Below are 22,835 nucleotides of genomic sequence, written 5' to 3'. Positions count from 1 at the left end.
TCCACCCTCCACTAATGTCTTGCTTCGGAAAACTGATTTCAACAACATTCAAAAAGAAATCTAGTCACCTGGTCAACTTTGGCGCAGTCTGATAGCTGTGTCTTCATCAGGTTGTGCTTCAGTGGAAACCTGGGGCAGATGAATAGAAAAATACCAATACAATTAAATTCTTACTAAGACTAGACTGCTATAATATAATTTCATGTAATCATGAATGTGCGACCAGTAATTCTAGTATGTCACATGTATGACACAATATCCAAATGTCATAAGAAATCACGATATGATAATTAACATGATATTGTGAGGTTAGCGATACTCACGATAACTGTAAAAGTAAAATAAAAAAACAAGTCACAATATTGTAAAAAATAAAATAAAAAAATAAAAAAATTATATTGAGAAAAGAATGTACTTTTGCTTTTGAGTTTTAATTAATCTTTTATGTTTTGTCAAACCTTGCACGATATCCCCCCAAAAAAACAAAATTAAGTGTGACAACACACCATATAAACATACCATAGTGTTTTTCCATTGTAGCGAAATTCAAACATGAAAACCTTCCGGGCATCATGATACACTCTCAGCCTGTTTTCACGTTCCTGTTTGCTTAGAACTTCTCCTCGAAATTCAGTAGGAAAGTCTCTCTTCTGAAAGGAGCAGGAACTGAACACTCCTCGACCTTACAAAGAAAAAAGGATACAACAGAAATATTTCATTATAACAATAATGAAAACTAGACCCATACTAAAGAATATTTTACCAATACTCACCTTTGAATTAATTAATATATTTTATGGTGAAGCCATTCTTGTCTTTACCTAAGGATGAAAAGTATGCTACCTCTTCTTTGGGTTTAACTTTTGCCCTCTGTGGCCTCATGACTGACATGTCTCACTGAAGATAATGATCTAAAGCTATAGAAAAAAATGAGTTTCAATCAGTTTGATAGGTAACTTGGTGCAAATGTCTTGAAGTTGACTTTCAGTGTACCATAATAGCCTGTGCAGTGTGCAGTAAATGTGCCAACGAAAATAAAATACAGTGGATAGCACAGCTCTGCTAAATATTTGCATAAATTAAATGTAATGAACACTAACAGACTTTACTGAAATATTTCTATTGAAAGAACAAATTTAAGTAAACACAAATGCAGCAATTTACCAATACTTCATTTATACTGTACTGGTAATACTAAGCCATTGTATATTTTCACATCAAAAACCAGCCTGTTATTGATTTCCTCTTAAAAATTGCAATTAGCATTCATCTTACTCAACAGACGGTTAGCTCTGCTATGCTAACCGTCGCTAACAGAAGCGTAGCAATTCTAAATAATTAGCTGCATCCATCATAATCAACAGATGGTTAGGTATGCTAACGTAAGCTTAGCTGCACTTACACTGGACTTGCATTATAAATCATTTTCGCGAAAGAGGGAGCAATGTACACAAGCGACCAACAACAACAGGAAAAATTCGAGCTTCAAACCTACCTCATTAGCACAGCTACACGCCATCACATTTCGTGAAGTAAATAGAGCCGGGGGCGGTTCTCTATCGGGGCTGCTAGATGACGTCACTTCCGTACTCAGGGCAATATAATAAATCTCGTTCAAATCAACAAATTGGTTCAGTCGTTGGATTATGAACTTTGTTGATAAGAGTGGCTATTGTTCTATGATTTACAGTGTCAATAAAAAAAAATAGATCACATTTAAAATGAACCCCAAAGGCTCATATATTAAATGAATTACCACAGACGAAAACAAAGGATATTATTGCTAGAATTATAGATCATTTTGTAATCATAAAATGTGATTTCAGTTTCAGTTTTTTAAAAAGGTTTTTTTTTTCATTAACGAAAATGTTTTTTTGCTTTAGTAAATAAAATAACCTTGCTGCTGTCATACAGTTGCTGTCCGAGGATGTTTTAGTACTATACTTTAGTAATGGATGCATGTGTTTTTTGGCAAAATTGTGAGCGAGCCCAATTCCTTGGCTGAGAAGCAACCCTGCAAATGAATGGTCACATGATGCTTTCCTTTTGGCATGAAGCAGGACTGATGGTAGCGCTCACCTTTTCTTCTCCAGACAAGCATTTTTCCGGATGCCCCAAACATTTGGAAAGGGGGTTAATCAGAGAAAATAACTTCAACTCTTTTTTTCTTATTTTGGTCTGTATTTATGGAATCCCCTTTTCACTGGTCACACCAGGCCATCCTCCAAAAGTCTTACTCCCTCACCATGGGTGTAGATGCACTCATACCTGCTTACTGCCATTCCTGAGCAAGCTCTACACTGGTGGTGATGTCCTTATCCCGCAGCTGAATCAACTTTGGGAGATAGTCCTGGCATTTGCTGGATTTTCTTGGGTGCCCTGAAGCCTTCTTCACTTAAAGTTTGTAAGGTCACTAAAGGAAATTACTTTAATTTTCATGGCAAATAGGGACTTTGCAATTCATCTAATCACTATAACATTCTGGAGTACATGCAAATTGCCATCATAAAAAAACAATAATAATAAGTCAGCACTGGAGATTTTTAGAAAATCAATGTCATTCTCAAAACATTTGGCCACTGGTGTACAGAAAGATGTTACATTGTAAAGGCAGGGTGGGATGTTAAATGATGAATCAATATACGGCACTGACAGTTTCTCTGTCTCTGCCTCCAGCTGTTCAAAGTGATGTGATAAACAGCTGTTAACCATTGTATATTTTCAAATAAACAACCACTGCAAGAATTAAATGCTGAAATATATAATTAAATGTCATAGTGTATTTCATTATTTAATTTATCTACTTAGGAATTGGTGGCTGCAAAAAAAAAAAAGGCTCTGCGTCTACAGACAAACATTCACAATACACAGCATTTTGAGAAAAAACGGAATTATGGGGACATGTGCGTAATTGTGGGGACAGGTGACGGTCAGCCAATCAAATGCTGTGAAATATACACTGGTGTGAATAATTCATGAAGTGGTGCATTACGAGGACCTTCCTACAGGGGGCGTCATCAAATACACAAAAATACACAAATTCATGTAATTATGGTTTACAAGGACATTGGCTAAAACTTTGGATTTAAGCCTTCTACAGCCCTAGAAGCACTTCTGCATTGAATGAATTATGAGGACATGGGCTGTGTCCTCATAATTCAAAATGTCCTCGCAGTGTTGCGTGTATTCAGGTGACATGTCCTCATAATACACAAAGGCAAACACACACACACACACACACACACACACACACACACACACACCAATTGATTTGATATACTGTAAGAAAAAGGAGCTTTTACGGGAAGAGTCCTACGAAAATGGGCAGGGCGATAAAAAGTCCAAATATGGTCGCAGGTGTCGCCGGAGTGTCCTGGCAAGCTCAACGTGCGCCTCTGCATGCTTTTATAACGGCGGTCAAGTCGGAGAGAAGACAAACACGCGCACACACGCAGCTTGAGAAAACAGCTCATTAAAAAGAGCCGCGCGCGGTCCACACACACATCAAAGATGTGTTGCATCGGCATCATTAGTGGGACAAACCATCTCTTCACTTCACTGTGGACACAAATGATCCGGGGGTGGGCGGGCTGCAACTAGGGATGAAGCGCTTTGAAAAATAATCTGCAATGTATTTATTTTTTTAACAAACACAAGCATAAATTAATTTGGACTGCAATAAACAAAATCCGATTTCTTATACATAAATGTGAAGTCGGGGCTACGTGAGATTTTAGAATATATTTTAAAAGTAAATGTAAATATTTAAGAAAAATATAAGTTCATCAAATCGATTTTATATTCAGCAGGCTATTCAATTTCAAAACAGCATCTCCCCCATACCAGAATGGTTCGACCCAGAATGGTTCACCTGTCAATCGCTTGAAAACTTTATTTAAAATTCAGTTTGTTATTTCTCTTTGAGAACAGAGCTTTACTATGATCCCAAAAGAGGACACTTGATGTTGATAAAAAATGTGTATGTGCACAAAACTTTATTCATAAGTACATTATGTAACGTGGGTACATTTTGCATAGTTCAAAGCTGTGTGCGGTGATGGAACATTGCCAAGAGGAAAAAGTTGAGTTATGTATTTATTTGTTTATTTATTTATTTGATCCCACTAACTCCCAAAGCATCCATGCAGGCCGCTTGCTTGGTCTTGATTTGATTTTCTGCTGCAAATGTATGCTTGCAAGTAAAAAGCTGTGTGGGCACTTTTGAGCCTCTTACACGCAGGCAAATATTTTATTCACGCCGGCCAATGAGCGAGCACTTTTGCTGTGGCTTTTTGCGCGCGCGCGTGCGTGCGTGCGTCGGTACGGTCACGCCTTGGGGTCTCGCTTGCCGATGTAAATCGTCAAGTTGATTTACGGCTTTGATTGCTATGGGAGCTTAGGCGAGCGGCGCTCGGCGCATGTGTGTGCGCGCTTTAAGTGCTTTTCAACAGGTGTGTGCTGCAGTCAGCACTGAGACAGATTAGCCGCCGGCCGCGCGAACCCACTCACACGCGCACATGGACCCGCGCGAGCTGAGTGGTGTCCCCAAAGCGTCGTGTTGGATGTCGAGTTTGGTGACCGTGCGCAATGACCTCGTCGACCTGTCCCGTCTGTCCTTCAATTGGGATTAAGTCAAACTGCGTTAGCCAAAAAGGGAAGCTTGTCACGTCTGCAAAGCAAAAGCTGCACCGTACATTGGGACTCGTTGGCTTGCGGTTATCAATAAATATGTGCTCATTGGGTATAAAAAGTCTGCACACCCCTGTTGAAATGCCAGATTTCGTGATATTAAATTAAATGTGACCTATAACCTGTCCTGTGTGTTTTTTTTTTTAAATAAACAGCTGTAATAGTGTGGCTATTTTTCACAAATTTATAAACAATATCACTTTCCTGTTAATGAAGAAAAAACCACAAAACTTAAAATTCAACAACTTAATTATATTTTCAAAAGGGGTGTCAGGCGGTTATCATTTTTAATCGTAATTAATCGCATGACTTTAATAGTTAATACACGATTAATCTCAAATTTTATATCTGTTCAAAATGTACAATAAAATATTATTTAAATTTTCATACACATGTTAACAAAAGTGTAAAAACAAATGTCAAACTTATAGAAAAAGTGTGATATTGGTTCATGTTGACCACCTTGACATCCTCCTGTCGTCCCACCTGCCATCCTTTCTCCGTCACTCCCCGCTCATCTTCTCGATCCCTGCATCTTCTCCCTCCTTCGCTCTGCCCATACTTTGTCACTCTTCCCATCCATTATTCATGGCGCAGTCACAGTCGGCATGAAAGGGCCCGGCAATATCGCTACGGCAACGACACAGCGGCGGCAGCCGCATTGGATCATGGGAATCTGGGTCATCTCCCAGGAGCGGGAGAGTGCAGGGGTGCAGGGGTGCAAGGGGAGGGAGGTCGCTGAAGCACACACATGCGGGGACACGCACACACAAACACACACACACCTGATGGTTGTCCGACCAAAGTATTAGGACAAGAAATGTGACCATGCAGCAGGCGGTGATTTGATGAGATCACATTCAAGAACCCTTTGTGATGTTTTGAACACAATTTAGTTATGCAAGAGTTTCAAAATATTACAAACGCCTCTCAGTATGATCATTTGTTACTCCTCTTCATTTTTTTCTTAAATGTGCCCTCTCAGTCCCGGCATAAGTCCCAAATGTTTGAGTGCCCCTGAACGCACCACTGAGGATCTGCTGTGTAAATGAAGATAACGATTTTGCAGCTTTTCATGCACATTCACGCGCCGTCCCACATTAAGACCGAGCAGGAAGGCCACTTTTATTGATCCTGATCATTCTGCCTCCCACCGGTCACGATTGCACCAAGCGTGAATCATCACAGGAATAAAAACTCGATGTCAAGTGGGCCTAAACGGTGAATTCATTAGAGAGAGAAAAATTAAGCAGCGTTGCCCGCTTTGCACAATTCACATCTCAATTATCTCAAAGCTTTCAAATCCTTTCCTAGGAGCCTCTTATCTACGCTCCTTTGAGGAGGCTATGGATTTAACGAGGGAGATCAATATAGGAATATGGGCCTTTACCGGGAGTCACTTCATTACTTTATCTAATTAAAAAGATGCATTCAGGCTCTACATCACAGCTTTATTTCGTCACATGTCGCCACCATTTGAACAGCCAGCGATGAAGCACACGCACACGCACACACACACACACACACACAGAGTAGAGTTACACAAGTGAGCAGATGGTTAAATGTCAGTGACAGTGAATGAATGGTTCAGCAGCATGACTTTGCATTACATTATCTTTATGGTTTGCACTGTGATGATGTAAAAATGAACAATGAGAAAATATTAGAGAGCGTAAGTGTTTTTATGAAGTACAGGGGAATCGGGACATTAAAACTCGGATCCCTGTTGCATTGAGAAAGTGGAATTGCTGTGATGGACAGAGATGTTACTCTCCTTCTCCTCCTCCTCCTCCTCCTCCTCCTCTGTGCGCTCTGTGGGAACTGGAATGTGGGTCGATGTGAGGCAGAGGTGGGACAATTTTAGATAACTATTAAAAATATCCCACTCTATTTCGCTTTACTCTTCCTCCTCGCTTGGCAGTGTATGTGTCTCTTCTTTACCACCAACATCAAACATGGTGTTGGCTCATTTGGCCTTGCAGATGACTAAGTTAAGACTGTCAAATATTTTCTTGTTATCTTAGGAGGATTTATTTCACTCCCAGCCATTTTCACTGAAGCAACCCCCTTCGCTCCCGGCTGTTTGACTGGATTTGGACTGATTTTGCAAGGCCCACAGAATATTCTCTTCTATTGCTATAAAAACATGGAACCTACCAAAAGAGAGATTAGAGTCTCTTCTTTTATCAAGAAAAAAAGTATATTTCTATCTGTTTCCGTTTTGTAGAAATAAGCGTTAGAATGTAGAAAGTTTCATCATTATTTACAAACCTGTTGAAAACACTGTCAAAAAAAGCTTGTTTGCAACATGGCCCTTGTTGATCTCTTATACTCTGCTGCCACCTACTGGCCGTTTTTGTAATAACTACCGTTGCTGCGTCATAGACATAAAACGTCTATATATGTTTTTGGGACCATGGCAATATTTAAAATAGAATGTTTTTGGTAGCAAATGAGTTAAAGAGAAAAAATGACAATTTGGTGTTTAAATAAAAAAATAAAAATAAAAATAAAAAAAGGCTTGAGTGAGTTTTGGCTAAGATCGTGAAACTTAATTTGAAAAATGTCAGCAACAACAAAAATCAAACTAGGTAAATCTAAAACAATGGAATGTAATATGTGATGCGTTAAAACATTATTTTTTTTATGTGGACCTCAAAACTACACATTTCACAGCAAGGGAGGAAGAGGAGGAGACGGAAGAGGAAGCAGGCTTGCTCATGAATGCGCTACCACAGCTGCAATCATTTACTCTCTTATCTTTTATTAGCAGTGGAGGAAAACTAGTCTGGAAACCAGACTCATCTGCACAGTCGCCATCAAGCACATTTCTGAGCCATGCAAACATAAGCAAGCAGACGGTGGTAAGAACCAATCAGCGGAGAGCGGAAGATATGTCTTCTGGGCACTTCCTACTTATGTTCACCTACTTTAGTAACATTCTGTGCATGTTCACGGTTGAAATGTGCACGTAGCACTTCTCCCAGTCTTATCGGTGGAATTTCCGCTGTACAGTAGAGACGGAAAGTATCGTGAAAACGTCACAGGGAAATATTTTGTAGACTGTCAGGTTCAGTCAACCTAAAACATTTAATAAACAACAAACAAGGAAGGAAGACAAGAGACTTTTCAAAAGACAAGAGAATTTTTTCTTTGAAAACATTTTTGACCAATTTTGGGCCCTTTTTCTGGCGTTCCTATTCATTTTTATTTTTTGCATTTCTGGTGGGTGGATGGAAACCCCATTATTTTTTAAGACAAATAATATGATGCTGTGAGCTAATAGTCCAGATGTGCGGTTATAAATAAATGTTGCAAAGTTGTCATATTTTCTTCAGGGTTTCACTGGAGCCTTGCAGCAATAGGGCATCAGTCTAACGTGCCGTCGCTGCGAAATGTACAGCCAATGTAGCGGCGGCCAAACAAGTGGCACGTGACGCAAACTTTCAAGCTGGCCAGTTCCCGCCCGCGTCTCGGGCGGCACCGCGCGCAAACTGGGGTCTTTCTACTTTCCTGTGGGAGCTGCAAGAAGGAACAGAACGGCATTTACCATTTTTCATAATGACTCCCCAGGCTACTGCTCGTCACCCGTCGGAGAGAGATTTGAAGCGCCATCTGTGTGCAAAACACGCAATTAGCTCAACGGTGGGAAAATAGCCGAATGCCTTATTTGTTGAGTTATCTGACATACTGGCGGCACATTGAGTGGATCAGCAAACACAAAAGGGCACATCTTCACGTCTGCAAGTGCTCAAACTCCCACCAGCGCCGCGCACGTCCACGGAGTTTATTCTAAGGTACACGCCACACTAGCATCAACAAATCGCAGTCTCCATTGTTTAGATATACGCAAGTGCATACATGGATACGGCACGGCACGCTCCCCACTATCTAATAATAGAACCTTGCAGAAAGTTCACACGGGCACATCTTGAGTTGCGCAACTTACTAATAAAACCCAAAACAACAATTGTGCCTTTGGAAAGGTAATAGTGCTCACTTTTGATCGAAAGTTTTTTGGGTTTTTTTTAAGCTAATAATTGTCATACTTGATGACATAAGGAAGTCATGTGGCCGCTACGTGACAACAAGGGGGTCAATCCAACATACGCTCAATGGACACTTCATTAGGTACACCTACTGCATTTAATCAAGTGGGATTTCGGAGAGCTATATTGCTGCCTTGAGGTACGACTAGTGTACGTAATGTTAACCTATCATTGAAAACACCACAGATGGGCTAATGATTAGCATTAGTAGTTTCAGTGTTAGAATTCTTTAACCTTCAACAGACATTTGGACACAAATAGTGGCGCAACCCATGTAGACAGATTATTATAAATACAATAAAACTCACACTCCTATATTCTAATAATGCAGCTAGAGTATTTTTTAAACTTACTCTGTTTCACATTGCCTGGCTATATTGAAACTGAAATTTGGATTCCTGAAATATCGGGTGCTGGATGCCCCGTCCCTGCTACCTCTTTGCTCACCACTTCTACTGTTTTTATCGTGCATCTTCATATAATAAGCCTCGATAAGCGGAGGAGGAGAGCGGGTGTCGTTTGCGTTGTATGACAAGCACGTAACAGAAAGCAAAACATGGCGATGGCTGTTTGTTGCGATGGGCTCCATTACCTCCTCAAGGGTGATTAATTGACGTCATGGTGTTCATTGATCAAACCTGCAACGGCGCCGGTGGCCTTGTTTGTCGCACGCCGCGCAGCCTGTCACCTACCACGAACACACACACCTTGTTGACAGTGAACTCTGGGAAACAGGAATAAAGAGAAATGGCATTGTATTGTAAAATATACAACGTAAAAGTACATCATAGAAAAAAGAGAGAATATAAAGAAAGAAAGCCCAAAATTACGCACACACTATAATGAGCCATGCCTTTACATCCACTGGTCTAAACACGCTATTCTGATTTAATATTGCATTTGTGAAATAAGAATTAAGCAGAATAAGCTGCCATTTTGCTCTGTACCGCCCTCTGCTGTCCTTTGAAATTGACGTCCAAGTGCCATCGGGCTCGCATTTGTGAACAGTTTCCCTTTAATTGTGGCGTGGCTGAGTGCGTGCCATCTCTTATTGATCAGATGGATGCGAGCCAGAAGCAGAACATTTTCGATGTGAAAAATGACTAATGTCGTTCTTGTAAATGCTGTCCAGAAATGATGTCATTGTAAAAGACATTTGTGCAGAAACATTCGCTACTTTCAGCTCACACTTGTCGCTCATATGAAAAAGCAGCAATGTTAAGCCATCATGTGGAGATTTTTCACAATCAAATTCAATGGAGGAAGTTGTTTTGATGCTGATTCTCTAATACAGCGCCGAAGCTCCTCCCCTTCCTCATGGTGGAAAGTCAAAGTGTGGCAGGAGGAGTAAAAATGTTGCTTGTCGGGTGATGAAAGAAGTATTGAAGTGGGTCAGTTCTCTGTCACAGCCAACAGACAGCGCTTAAAAAGATTAAAAATAACTTTATATATATATTCCAAAAATGCTTCAGAAATGACCAACTATTTTTTGTTAAAGGGTACACAGTAAGCTTTCTAACTAATTCATACTACTATTCGGGAAGCTCCACCATGTGCCCATAAAATGCTAACATTGGCCAATATGCATTTCTTTTTTTCTTTTTTTCTTTTTTTTTCTCTTTTTATTTTTTTTATTTTTTTATTTATAAAGAGCTCAGTATTGTTCATTCGGAAATGTCATCATCATTGCTCTTTATTTTTATTTTTTTATTGTTTTTATTATTATTATTTTTTTAAATTAAATAAATTAAATTATTTTTTTAATATGCATTTCTAACAGCATAACATCTTCACCAAAACCCATTGCCTTTTAATTGAACCCTTTGGTAATGCAGATTATTTTAAGTTTCGTGTCATTTAACCCCACTGGACGCATTTGTTGAATGTGTAACTTTGCGCTTGTGTCTGCGATGAGCCTTGAGCGGCAATAGATCTTAGCCTGTCAACATGCAGTCGGGCCAGACGGCAGTAGATCACAATGTGGCTGCAAGGACGTCTTTTATTTCTCTATTTCTTGGTCTCGCTCTCCTAATTGGTTCGTGTACTGTACCACTAACTTTAGTTGTTATTGTGACCATTACAATTTTTCCTTGCTAACTTTTTGACGTGTTAAAGTCGCAGGAATCACTTCCGTCTTGTCGCGCTTGTTTGTGTTTCCGTGCGTACTTGTGTGTTAGCCCCTCATTAACTTCCCACCCAGAGCTGTGATGTGAACCCCCCACTGAGCCTGGCATGCTAGCCATCCTCGCGGCCCTTCCCACCAGTCATTATCTCGCTTTTGTTCGCCCACCGGCCACCGCTTATCTGTTGGCCGTCTAATAATCACAAGGTCTCTTTCTTTTCTCAACTTGACCCTTCGGTTACCAAACACACAGCAAACATTTGCATTAAAGCACAGAAGAAAAGCTGCCAAGCAGTCGTTTCGGTCCGTGGGGAGCGCAGATGTGTGCTAATGGCTTGTTTCATAAGAGAGGACAAACTGTACTGGGCGTCACGGCGCACACACGCACACACACACACACACACACACACCGGAAAAGACTCTTTCAAACATGATAAACGTACACAGCCAATCCAGATTCAGTATCATGGTCGTCCTTCAGTGCGTCCCCTTATGAGAACACGTCACTGACGGCAACAAATAACTCCAAGACGGTTGAAATTAATTGGACAATGTATGGAAGGACACAAGGGACGAAGGACGAGGAGGATCCGCAATGGCAATCTATTAATCTGGCCTTAAACGTGAGCATATTGTAAACTCCACAAGTGCGCACGCTCCCTCGCTATGTCGCCGCCTCGCTTCCCTCTGGAGCGTGCCCATTAGTTCTGCTTGTTCGGGCTTCGATGGAGCCTGTCCCCCCACGCCGGTCCCCTCGGAGACTCAGCTGGAGCATCGTCAATCTCCCGGCCAGTCGGTAGAGAAACCTGACCGCGAGGAGCCATCCCTGCCCGGAACTAAAACGGCTGACATGGGGGCGGGAAGAAGAAAGGGACGAAATGCGGGCAACGGTTAAAGGAGGGTCGTCGTCTTCGTGTGTCAGAGCCACGTCGGTTTAGCGAAAAGAAGATTTCACGCCAGGGCACAGGAAAGGGCAGTGAGGGTAATAAGCAGTCAGGATTTAGAGGACAACTTTCAATCCCCCCCAAACATGATAAAAAACACACAAACAGAAAAACATGCACTTTGACATGAAAGCAGAACACAAAACTTCTCTTGATATCAATTTGCATTGTTGCCGGGTAAAATTCATGGGGCACATTCACTCATACGCTACCAGTTGTTTTCAGTTACAGTATATTATGTACTGGTACGTTCACCAGACAGACAAGTCGGCTTAACAAAAAGACGAAAAGATTTTGACAATACTTTACTGGAAGTTCATTTTTAACAGTAAAACTTAAGGATAATGCTTTTAATCAAAAATAAGACGGCCTTTTTGACTTTACGTAATTGCTTTTAATATATAAAAAAAATTAAACATAAATAGTGTACGTTAAAATCGTCACTATTAGCGCATTGTTTAGTGAGAATACGAGGAGGAGAGCTGCTGTTCCGAAAGTGTCGCTCCTCACCTCATCTTTCATTTTACGTTGAGTCACACTCGCTCTGTCCCGGTGTGGAGTGCTAAAAGCCAGGTGGACTCAAATAGGGTAAAAGCTGAGGCTTTTTTAAAACATGAGAAACAGGTGGACGACAAACTGCCAAGTAGCACACGAGGGAGGGCGAGGAAATGATTGCAAGTGGGAATGTGCTGACAAGACAGATGCCAGGTAGAAGGAAATGATTGGCCAAACAGCAGGAGCGCGGCTTTGGAGGCACGGCGAGGAGACGCAAGGGCAAGGATTACAACTGCCGGGGCGGGGCTGTGGACGCAGGTGAGAGACACAGAGGGAGGGGGGAAGATTTAATGAGTCCAGCCAGGCCAAGGCTTTCAAGGCATTGGTGAAGACACAAGACGAGGGAAACATTTATGATCAAAAGACACAGGTGGGACGCACACAAAGGGCAGGGAGGGAACCATACAAGAAAGAAAAGCGTAAGAACTGGACAAAGGTGTGAGGATTGGAACCGGTGTCAACTTCCATCCATCCATTTTCTGCCGTTTATCCCAGGTCAGGTCGCGGGGGCTGCGGCTTTAGCAAGGAAGCCCAGACAGCCCTCTCCCCAGCCACTTCATCGAGCTCCTCTATGGAAAACCCGTCGCATTCCCAGGCCGGCGGAGAGACAGAGTCTTTCCAGCGGGTTCTATGGTCATCTCGGGGCCTGCTGATGGTAAGAAGTGCCCGGAACATCTCTTTAGGGATGGCGTCCAAACCAGATGGCCGAGCCACCTCAGCTGGCTCCTCTCAAAGTAGAATGACCGAACTTCTCACTATTCGAAGAGGGAGCCCGGACACCCTGCCGAGGAAACTCATTCCGGCCACTTGTATCTCGCTCGTTCGGGGTTGGGTCGTAAATCAGCTCCTTCACCACGGACCAGCGGGTGCGGGACTCACTGCGGACGTATTAGGCGCTTCGCCGCATCTTTCATGTGCTTAATGACGAGCGCGTGCGTTGTCCGCGGCATAACCCCGCAAGTCGCATGCCGCATCCCCCCCACGGGTGTGAGGGTGAGGCTGGAGGCGGCCGTCGTCTTTCATCTGACCAATCAACACAAACGGTTAGCAACGGCGCGACGGCTCTTTCGGATGCACTTTAAATGACTTTGCCAGGGAAAAGAAAGTGTGCAGGATGCAAATATGTCGAAAGAGGCTTAGAACGAGCCCGACTCAACATGTAAGATCAACTTCTGGCCTTCTGGAAGTTGGGATTGTCTTTTTATAGTGCGCGGGTCGCCCTTTTCAACAGTGCTACTATGGCAACAGCAGGGGGAGCGGGTGTTTGCAGTTAATCCTATTTGGGTGTCATGGTGCCATCGCTAGGGGGGCCGCACAGACGCTTGTCAATGTTATTTCATCAATGCACGTCGAGCAAATGAAGCGCACGTGACAATGAATTGCTCGATACCAGACGACATCAGCGGCCCTCTTCGAGCTGTGGGGATTGTGTGCCAGGAGGTGTTTCTCATTCTGCTTTTCTATTTTCACCATGCTGGGCTTTGGTTTCGCTTGACTGGATATCAACTAGGAAGGAATGATGGAGTCATTCTCAGCACACATACGAGAGAAGGCGAGGCACGCACACTCTTTCACGGGGCTTTTGCGGGGCTCTCGGAGGAGATAGAGGGGCATGTTTGGCTGCGATAACAACAAATTCGCCGTGTCGTGAGAGAAAAGGAGGATTTCTTTGGATTCACGCAGCAGCTCCTTCTCGGCCACGTGTAACTTTTTTTTTGTAATTTGAAGAGCAGCTCAAAAACTGGACTATTACACTTTGGGACCTTTCAAAACTCACAAATGATATCACTAGTTGGGGTTCCATCGACTCATTTTTATTCAAATTTTCACGAAATGCGAAAATAAAACGGAATGGAAACACTAGAAATTCAAAAAAAGGGCCCAAAATTAGAAAAAAAACGTTTTTGCACTCAGAGGGGGTGGATTTTGAAGCGTATCGACAAAAGGAAAATGGAAACCGGTTTTGCGAAGAAGCGCTGGTAAGACCGGATACGCGTCGCACGTTTTGACCGGATATGACGTCACACGTACGTTTGTAGTCCCAAAGCAATGTCGGACGATAAAGTAAGGTACGTTTGGGGGTGGCGACGAAACAGAAATCTTTTTGGAATGAATTAAAGAAGCAAATATTAATGCTGTTTTAGATGGAAAACAGCAAAGAAACGCTACCGGTTGATCAAGAATTACAAAAGTAAACGGCACGGCGCAGTCGCTTCCTGGTCGTCTTCTTCTTCTTTTAAATTACGGGTGGATCACATTTCTAGGGTGTATAGCGCCACCTACAGCGGCAGAGTCCACTCTCAGTATTCGCAAAAGAAGAACGGATTGAAACGGGCAAGTCACATGTCCGCTTTGCGCATTTCCGGTAAAATTGCTTTAAAAAATCCAAACCGTTGAATAGAAATCTTTACACTTTTAGCTCCATTTCCTTCGTATTCAACATTGCATAATTACAGTGGTGCCTTGAGACACAAGTTTAATTCATTAACACAAAGCACTCAAATCATCTTTACCCATTGAAATGAATGGAAGGGGCAATTCATTATAATTATTTTTTAAATGGCATGGAAAATCTTTTTTTTTTTATTTGATTTGATTTGGACATTTAGCTTGATGTTTTCCTTGAATCCTCAAGCTTGGATGGCAAAGAAAAACAAGGTTCAAAATGGACAAAAATAGGGAAAGGCGTGACTGCGAGATGGATACGTAGCGTTGGGAGACGGACGGAAGGATGCCAAGCTGCCTTAGAGAGAAATGAGGTTGAATTCCCTATCATTATAGTCGTTATGGTTTTACTGAATATATTTAGTTGCTGTATGTATGCAAAAAAAAAAAAAAGTTATTGTAGTGCACTGTACAAACGTTGTGAGTGGCTGCTCATCCCACCAATGAGATGGCAGTTAAGTCAACCTCAGGAATGTCCTCAAAATAAGTATTCAAACGGAATATATTGTGTTGCCTGCCTTTTTCATTCACTTAAATCCAGCATGCATTTGCTAATCAATCTTTTCATGATGTCTCTAAGATGATGAAATCAAGTCAAACTTGCATGAAATCTGGTCAGATTCCCGAACAGAGCGATATGGCAGCGTGCACACGCGCGCACTTTGTCTTCATTTGCACCTGCGTGTCGGTGTGTGTGTGCGCACGCGTGCGTTTCTGAGCTTTAAGTCGGCCCGTTCACCTTCACTGTTTCATTATCTTGCAAGCGTTCTTTTACTGCCTTCATCTCCTTTCGTGTCTCTCAAGGTTTTCGCTCTCTCTCTCTCTCTCTCTCGCCCGTTCCCTCTCACACGCGTGCACACACACGAGCTGTCTATAGGAGATGATTTATGCTGCTGTGTTCTTTTATTTTTAGACCAATTACTTTGTTTCGCGCTCTCACTTTCTTCTGCCTGCGTCGTTCCTTCTCTGCACACTTCTAAATATTGTCCTCCCCTTTGACACGTTTACTTGTATTTACAGGCACTTTCAAATCTTTACTTGACACCCTCCTTTATTCCCCCCCCCCTCTTTTTCGCTGTAAAAGCGAACAGGTCAGCTTGAATAAAGCTCACTTGTGTGGCTGTGGGACCACATTTGTCCCTGCTGTGCGTCGGCGCTCCAGGCGCCCGAACCCAGAACAGGAAAAGGAAAAGCACACGAAGACAGTGAATTCATGAATAATTAATCGCAGACAATAAAAGCTTAATGGTAATGCATTTACCGTCTGTTTGCCGGGAGTGGTTGGGAGAGGCGGAGCCAGCGTCAGGCCCATGTGTGCTTGGGTGCAAATGCGGGATTTGTCAGAAAGTGGCGTGATTAATAAATGAAGAACGTGATGAGATGTGAAAAGTACTCAGTGGGGTGCTGAAATTATTTTCTATTCTCTTTTTTTTTGTCAAATAAAAATAATGAGCAAAGAGTTCTATTACATATGTTCTCGGTTGAAACTACTTTTGACGAGTGATGTCATCTTGATTAGTCTTTCCAATCAGTGCATGTGTGATCTATCGAGGGTCAAAGGTCACAAACAGTGGTCAACTTGGTTTAATCTTTAGCAAGATAATCCTTTCCAGAGCTTCTCTGGTGCTAATGGAGTGAATGCGGACTGATCATGTTGCCTTCACGTGAACGCACATTTTTCCCCCCCCACACAGCAACCAATCCGCGGTTCGTGTGCCATCCGAACCGTGGTGCTTGATCCATACGGATTACGGATTACGGATTAAAGAGGATCTGTTGCACTACTAGTGTTAACAGTTTTGGAGGCACAATACAACATATTATTGTAAAGAAATCTTTGGGTTGACCTCTTTAAGACTTTAATTGTAGTAAAGTATTTTTGAATTTTAAATATTATTCTAACCTATTATTTACTTATTAGTTTGTATTTTTTTTTTTTAATATAGATTGCATTTAGTTTTTTTTATTTGTATTTGTATTTTTTTAATGTGCACAAATGGATTGAACGCAGTAAGTGGACTGACATAATAGACCACTAAACAATTTATTTGATTATTTATTCATTTTATTTTATTTTGCTTTCACTTACTTTGTTTTTCTTACAACTTTATTTTATTATTGATTTATTTTGTATTTATTTTATTATTTCTTCATTATGTATTTACTTTATTTCTACTTTTACCTTAATTCTGAATCTTATTTATTATTATTTTTTGATAAATATGCATTAGAAATTTCAATCAGTTTTGTCCTTATTTGTATTTTTACTTCAACATTCTTCATTTGATGTACCTTTATTTTACTTTGAGCTAAATCTGTATTTTGAAAGTTCAATCAGTTTTGCCTTCTGCTGGACGCACACACTGTGAGAGAGAAGTAGCAATCAGGACCATGTGATGTGGGTATCCTCGGTACAGTGCTGATCAGTGTCATCCCTGCGCGCGGAAGCGCAAGCCGCAGTTTCCATGGTAACATGGGAACCCATCTTCATCTCTATGGTAACTTGTGGTTGGCACCCAGGAAGAAAGATTGAGCGAGAGAGTGGGAGTGAAAACAAGGAAGAAAGAAAGAAAGAAAGAGATGAGGTGGGAACACTTTGGGGGGAGGAAAAATTCATGTTGACCAAGAGAAAACAAGAACAGGGGACGAAAAGTCCTCTCCTCATGGAAAGAAACTTTGAAAACTACAATGCTCACCTGTTGTGAATACAAGATGTTAAAATGTCTCGACAAGTGCACGCTAGACTCGGCTGTCATCACGCATGTGTGGCTTTGCTGTAAAATGCTTCATCGTGTCTCACACGCACTCAAGCAGAAGGTCAAGACGAACGGGAAGATGGCACATCGTGCCATTGAATATCGATGCTGTAATCCGATTGGCCGCGCTGATGGATTGGCGGTTGAGTTGACCTATTGCGGTTAACCGAATGATTGCGACGACGCGCTCACCTTTATGCTGTGCCTGCTTTTCTCTCTCTCTCTCTCTCTCTCTCTCTCTCTCTCTCTCTCTCTCTCTCTCTCTCTCTCTCTCTCTCTCTCTCTCTCTCTCTCTCTCTCTCTCTCTCTCTCTCTCTCTCTCTCTCTCTCTCTCTCTCTCCAGTCCCTCCCTCCCTCGCTCCATCCATCCATCCACCCATTCATCCTCTCCTCTTTAACCCTCTCATTCCTTTCCCGTCACTAACCCGATTAGTTCCACCCTTTTATTGATTTTGCCCTTTGCGAGGCCGCATGAACGGAAAGAGGGAGAGAGAGAGAGAGAGAGAGATTGTGTGTACTGCTTGTGATGTGCTGTTGCTACCACATGTTCTTCTCTTTTTTTTTTATGTTTGAGCCCCACACTTACTGCCTGTCAGTGGCAGATACACAACACAACATATGTGTGTGTGTGTGTGTGTAATTAATTAGACTGCTTGCTGTGTGGCGGAGAGTGATGAATATAAAAACGATCAATTATTGAACCCTCTGCAAGTGACACACACATGTTCATGTAAAAAATTCTCACCTGGATAAGACTGCAATGCAAATCAGACTTTAGCTCAACTGGGGCATAAAAGTCCAATTGCCTTTCAAGGATGCTGTCTTTCAAATGAAAAAAAAACACGTCATCATACAATCTGACCTTCATCAGCCGTGTCGTTGCAAGTATGCGATTGATTTGGACATATTTGGTACCTTAAATAGATTTTTCAGTGTCAGGCAATACAATTTTGTCATTTCTGCCAGATAAATTTAAAAAGAAAAAAATATATCTATTCAATTTCTGTTTATTCTATACTTATCCTGAAATGTTCTCTTTCTATTTAAAGCCAAAAGTTTTTGCGAACTGCTAACACTGACTGCTATTTCAAAAGTTCCTAATTGCTAAAACAGCCCAAATGCGTGATGTTGCCGCCGCCGCCATCTTCACTGTTGTTTTCAACCCACATATATATCACTCGCATTGTAATTGTTCAAATGTTAATAGTGGAAAAACTTTTAAAACGTTCTATCTTCATCTCTTTTTGCCTCCCATTCCAACAGGGGTGTGTAGACTTTTTATACCCACCATATACTGACGTCCTTAAATGTATCACAGACGTAAGCAAGCCACAAGATTGTTGTTCCACGTCCGAGCGCATATTTTTGCACTTTGTGTGATGTCTGACACAAGATGCTTGACGGAGCTGAGGTCAAAGTTCAGCCAGCTTGGAGCTCCAACGTCAGGTTCCTCCGGTTCCTCCCACAGCAGTCTGCTGAGATCCGTTTGACCCCGCGGCCCAAAGCTTTGGGCAGGCGCGAGCGTGCGACCATGGGAAACCACCGGGATACACACAAGGGGCAATGTGGACAGAGTGATGGATGAAAGCAGATATTTTTGTGTTTTTAAAAATGAATCAGGGAACGCGGCGGCTTGTTGTTGATTCGCTAGCCTGGTTCCGCATTGTTGCTTTGCCATATTTTTTTTATACCAAGTGACAGATGATGAGGTGTAGAAGAAAAGTGCTTTTTTTATGATGATGTTTAGAACATTATGTAATCTCTGTTCAGGCCGTTTTGGGCCATTTCCCAAGACCCCCCCCCCATCTCAGTCGAGGGTCATCGCTACGACAACAATGTCGGAAGCAAAACTCTTGAAGTGTGTGTTTGTGTGCGCATGCTGTTGAAGCAGGAAGTGTAACTCCTTGTTTAAATAATCAAGATGCTTTGATTGTGTACTCAATTTTACGTCACACCACTTGTTCTCAAACTGTTTACACCAAGTACCATGAAAAAAAATAAAAATACTTAGCGCTCCGTGTACCACCGTCATTACCAACATGAAAATACAGAAGACCCAAGTGATCATCAAAAACAAGACACAGTCATAAGATAAGATAAGATACGATAAAGAAAATTCTACCACAGTTTGGCTTTAGCCCCAGGTGCTAGCTAGCTAGCTCCCATAGTGCTAGTTTAGCTTTTAGGGAGCTTGCTAGCTAGCATCAGAGGCTAAAGCCAAAGGGTGACAAGGTTTTTACTTTCTGGACCTGGATATGGTTTGTCACCTCTGCAACTTTTTGTTCTACTAAGCTATTATGAACCTCCCCACATGGCTCGCACCCTTCTAAACACTTGTTACACTTTATACATTTTACTTTTAGCATGCAAAATAAAATGGAGTCACCGAGCTGCTGATGACGTTTTTCTTTTTAATCTTAAAATGGCTTACCATAACCAGAAACCGGGTCACAAATTGGTCACAAATGAAAATCTGTGATGCAACCAGCCCACGATAATCGAACTGCAAAGTAGTGAGGGAACGCTGTAAAAAAAGAAGTAAGTAAATAGCAAGATCATTGCAAAATAGCGAGGTAAATTTAGATAAAGTTGTGGTGAATCTGCAATAAGTGAACCGCGACGTAGCGAGGGACCACTTTATATATTTGCACAAACACATTATATGTGCTTCTTTGCAGGAGCGCGTGGAGTATTTATTCCTCATCATCTTCACCGTGGAGGCGTTCCTGAAGGTGATAGCCTACGGCCTGCTCTTCCACCCTAATGCCTACCTGCGCAACGGCTGGAATCTGCTCGACTTCATCATTGTCGTCGTTGGGTGAGTCAGCGGAGAGCGGGAGGTTTTTTTCCCCTTCCTTAAAAAAAAAAAAAAAATCCTTTCTTAAGTGAAATTCTCAGTGACCTCGTGACCGCTGCAACAATGGAGTCGCGTCTTTTTCTGCGTGACATCTTTTCGTGAGGCAAAGCCTTGCGATGGCAGCGCGAGTGAGTCACAAAGGCCTGTTAAACCTTAGCTAACCGTCAAGTTATCTTTCACAGTGAATCAAATTTTCAAGCCGCACTAAATCTTGGCCTGCGGTGGATTGGTGAGCCTTAAACTGATTAGCTTGTTAGATGCTGATAGCAGAGCTGCGCTGTGTTTTTCTTTATCTGCCACTCAGCAACTACAGCCCATCTGCTAAGCCTCTGCGCGTGCGCGCGTGCGTGCGTGTGCGTGTTGGCCAGCATCACGGTGCCAGCGCCTCTGGCATAAACACAACCTGTACCACTCTTAGACGGTTATCTAGCCTTTCTGTTTGCTTGTCTGGGGCTTTTTCTGTCTGTGTCTGGATGGAGGCTTTTGTGATGACACGCTTACACAACAAGCGGCGCCACGGCGCTCGCATTCAACTGTACAAGCGATGAGTTCTTCCTCTGACCTTGGATTAAGAAATATGGCACTTCAGTCGGTGTTTTTGGGGGGGTCACCTTTGAACAACACAGCGGGTCTCCCCAAATGGTGAGCAAACATCAATAACACCAATTAGAGTTTCCGACCAGCAGATTATTCCTTGAATGTGACACTGAACATTTAACGGTCTTGTCATTAAGTACGAGGGGTTGGACGACTATTTGATGCCGATGACGTCATTGATATTATTTCAGCACAATACAGCGGTCCCCAACTTTTTTTGCACCACTGACCGGTTTCACGTCAAAAGTATTTCAACAAACCGGCATAGAAACAAACAACTAACAATTACTCTGGCTTATTATTGGATGTAACATTTTGCCAGCACGAATTTAAGTTTGACGGGTCTGAATATTTAGAGACCTGCAGTGACCGGAATAGCCTGAACTAGCGCGGCTAAGCTATCCTCATCCACAATGAGTTTATTTCCGTACTTTTCGACCTGCGCTGCTGTATTAAGACAGTTTCACCTCGTTGGCCGACGTTTTGCTGCTCTACAAACAGGCGAGTCCAAAGTTCACTGTATAAACTGGCCAATTGCATGATGAGATGCCAATAAAACGTGATTGGCCGTTAGTCAGAGTATTCAACCAATCGGTTCCACCCCTTTTTGGGACACCAACACAGGGAGAATCTAACGAAATCTAAAATAAGATCAGTTTTTTTTTCCTATTTTTTTTTCTTTCTCTTTTTAGAAAAAATAAAAAAATAAAAATAAATAAATAAATAAATAAAATAAAATAAGATCAGTGAGGTTTATGGTTGGGATTGCAGTTTGCAATGATGTGTAGGTACACCAAGACCTGTTTCTAATATTTTGTCCCTCCCTCAAAAAGGTCAGCAACATATTTGAAACTCCTCCGGGTATGCTTGCTGCCTTGTACTTAACGAGGAGTGTTGCAGAACGAAAGCCTTCATGCATAACACGGTTCGATTGCCTTATTTGGATCAAAATGATTGTACAGACATGAAATCGGATATGAAACAGAATGGCAAATGGAAGAAAAAAATCTGTCAGTCAAAACAGTGAGGCATAAATACACAAACCCAGCATGTGTCACACTGCAAATATCCAGGATATGTTCTTCTGGGACATCATCACTTTGCTGTGTGTGTGTGTGCGCGTGAACGAGTGTTGTCTTAACTGCCAGCCGGCTCGCGTGTGCGCGGAAATGAGAAACGACGGTGTATGCCCCCTCTGGAACGGTCGGCATGCGGGTGAAAGAGTCTGTAGCGGTGCCAAGGCTTGAAGAAACGCAGTCAAAGGCTGTAATTGTCTTTTAATGCCACGTCAGGGCAAAATGCAAATCAGGGGATCCTTGACGCGCTTTTTTTGCAGACTGTGTCAAAGGCTGGCGCGAGTCTAATTGAGAGGCAGGTAGAGTGACGCGGAGATGCAGTGCAAGTGCTCTTTTCAAGTGGTCATTTCATCTGCGCTAATTGATAATTGTCCATGACTAATGTGCACCGAGTGGCCTTTGAGGCAGACGCAGATGAGAGCAAATGCTATTGTATGGTAATTTTAGAGATGGCGCGATTAGAGGTGAGGTCATTAGCTCTGTTTAATGTACACAATTTCCATACCGGAGCCTTCATTTTCTTTGGGGATTAGTCATCGCTAGCTTCACTTTTGCTTTTGCTTTTGCTTTTTTATTCATAGCCGCTAGTTCTCAGTGTACATCACACACATTAGCTCTGTTAGCTAGGCACATTAGTTGTGTATTACATTTTGTACATTAGCTCTGCTTCGTGTACACTATGTAGGTTTGTGACCCCCCAAAAAACAAACAAACATTTTCTTCATCAGCAAAACAGAATGGGTTT

General features: G+C 42.1%; 2 protein-coding genes across 4 annotated transcripts in view; one reads left to right on the top strand and one right to left on the bottom strand.

The window, feature by feature from the left end:
* LOC147159110 (uncharacterized) overlaps positions 1-3,226 on the bottom strand; it is a 10,152-nt gene extending 6,926 nt beyond the window's left edge. Inside the window, exons 1-3 of one of the 2 annotated variants that reach the window (XR_015090415.1) lie at positions 774-3,225; positions 520-682; positions 69-129 (exon numbers count right to left, since the gene is read on the bottom strand). Coding sequence is in view for 1 of the 2 variants with exons in the window: in XM_086058117.1 (XP_085914243.1) it covers positions 69-129; positions 520-554 (96 nt within the window). In the remaining variant the exon portion in view is untranslated. Of the gene's footprint in view, positions 1-68; positions 130-519; positions 683-773 lie in introns of both variants that reach the window. The other variant, XM_086058117.1, reaches the window with a different exon arrangement.
* Positions 1-22,835, top strand: part of cacna1c (calcium channel, voltage-dependent, L type, alpha 1C subunit) — a 132,379-nt gene that overhangs the window by 57,127 nt on the left and 52,417 nt on the right. For both annotated transcript variants that reach the window (XM_086058567.1, XM_086058566.1), the window contains exon 4: positions 20,239-20,378. In XM_086058567.1, coding sequence (XP_085914693.1) covers positions 20,239-20,378 — 140 coding nt within the window. The remainder of the gene's footprint in view (positions 1-20,238; positions 20,379-22,835) is intronic.

Source organism: Leptonotus elevatus, chromosome 17 (genome assembly GCF_054856555.1).
Source record: "Leptonotus elevatus isolate MCC_2025b chromosome 17, RoL_Lele_1.0, whole genome shotgun sequence".
Classification (NCBI taxonomy): Eukaryota; Metazoa; Chordata; class Actinopteri; order Syngnathiformes; family Syngnathidae; genus Leptonotus; species Leptonotus elevatus.
Note: the sequence above shows the minus strand (reverse complement) of the source record. Positions and strands in the feature narration are given on the sequence as shown.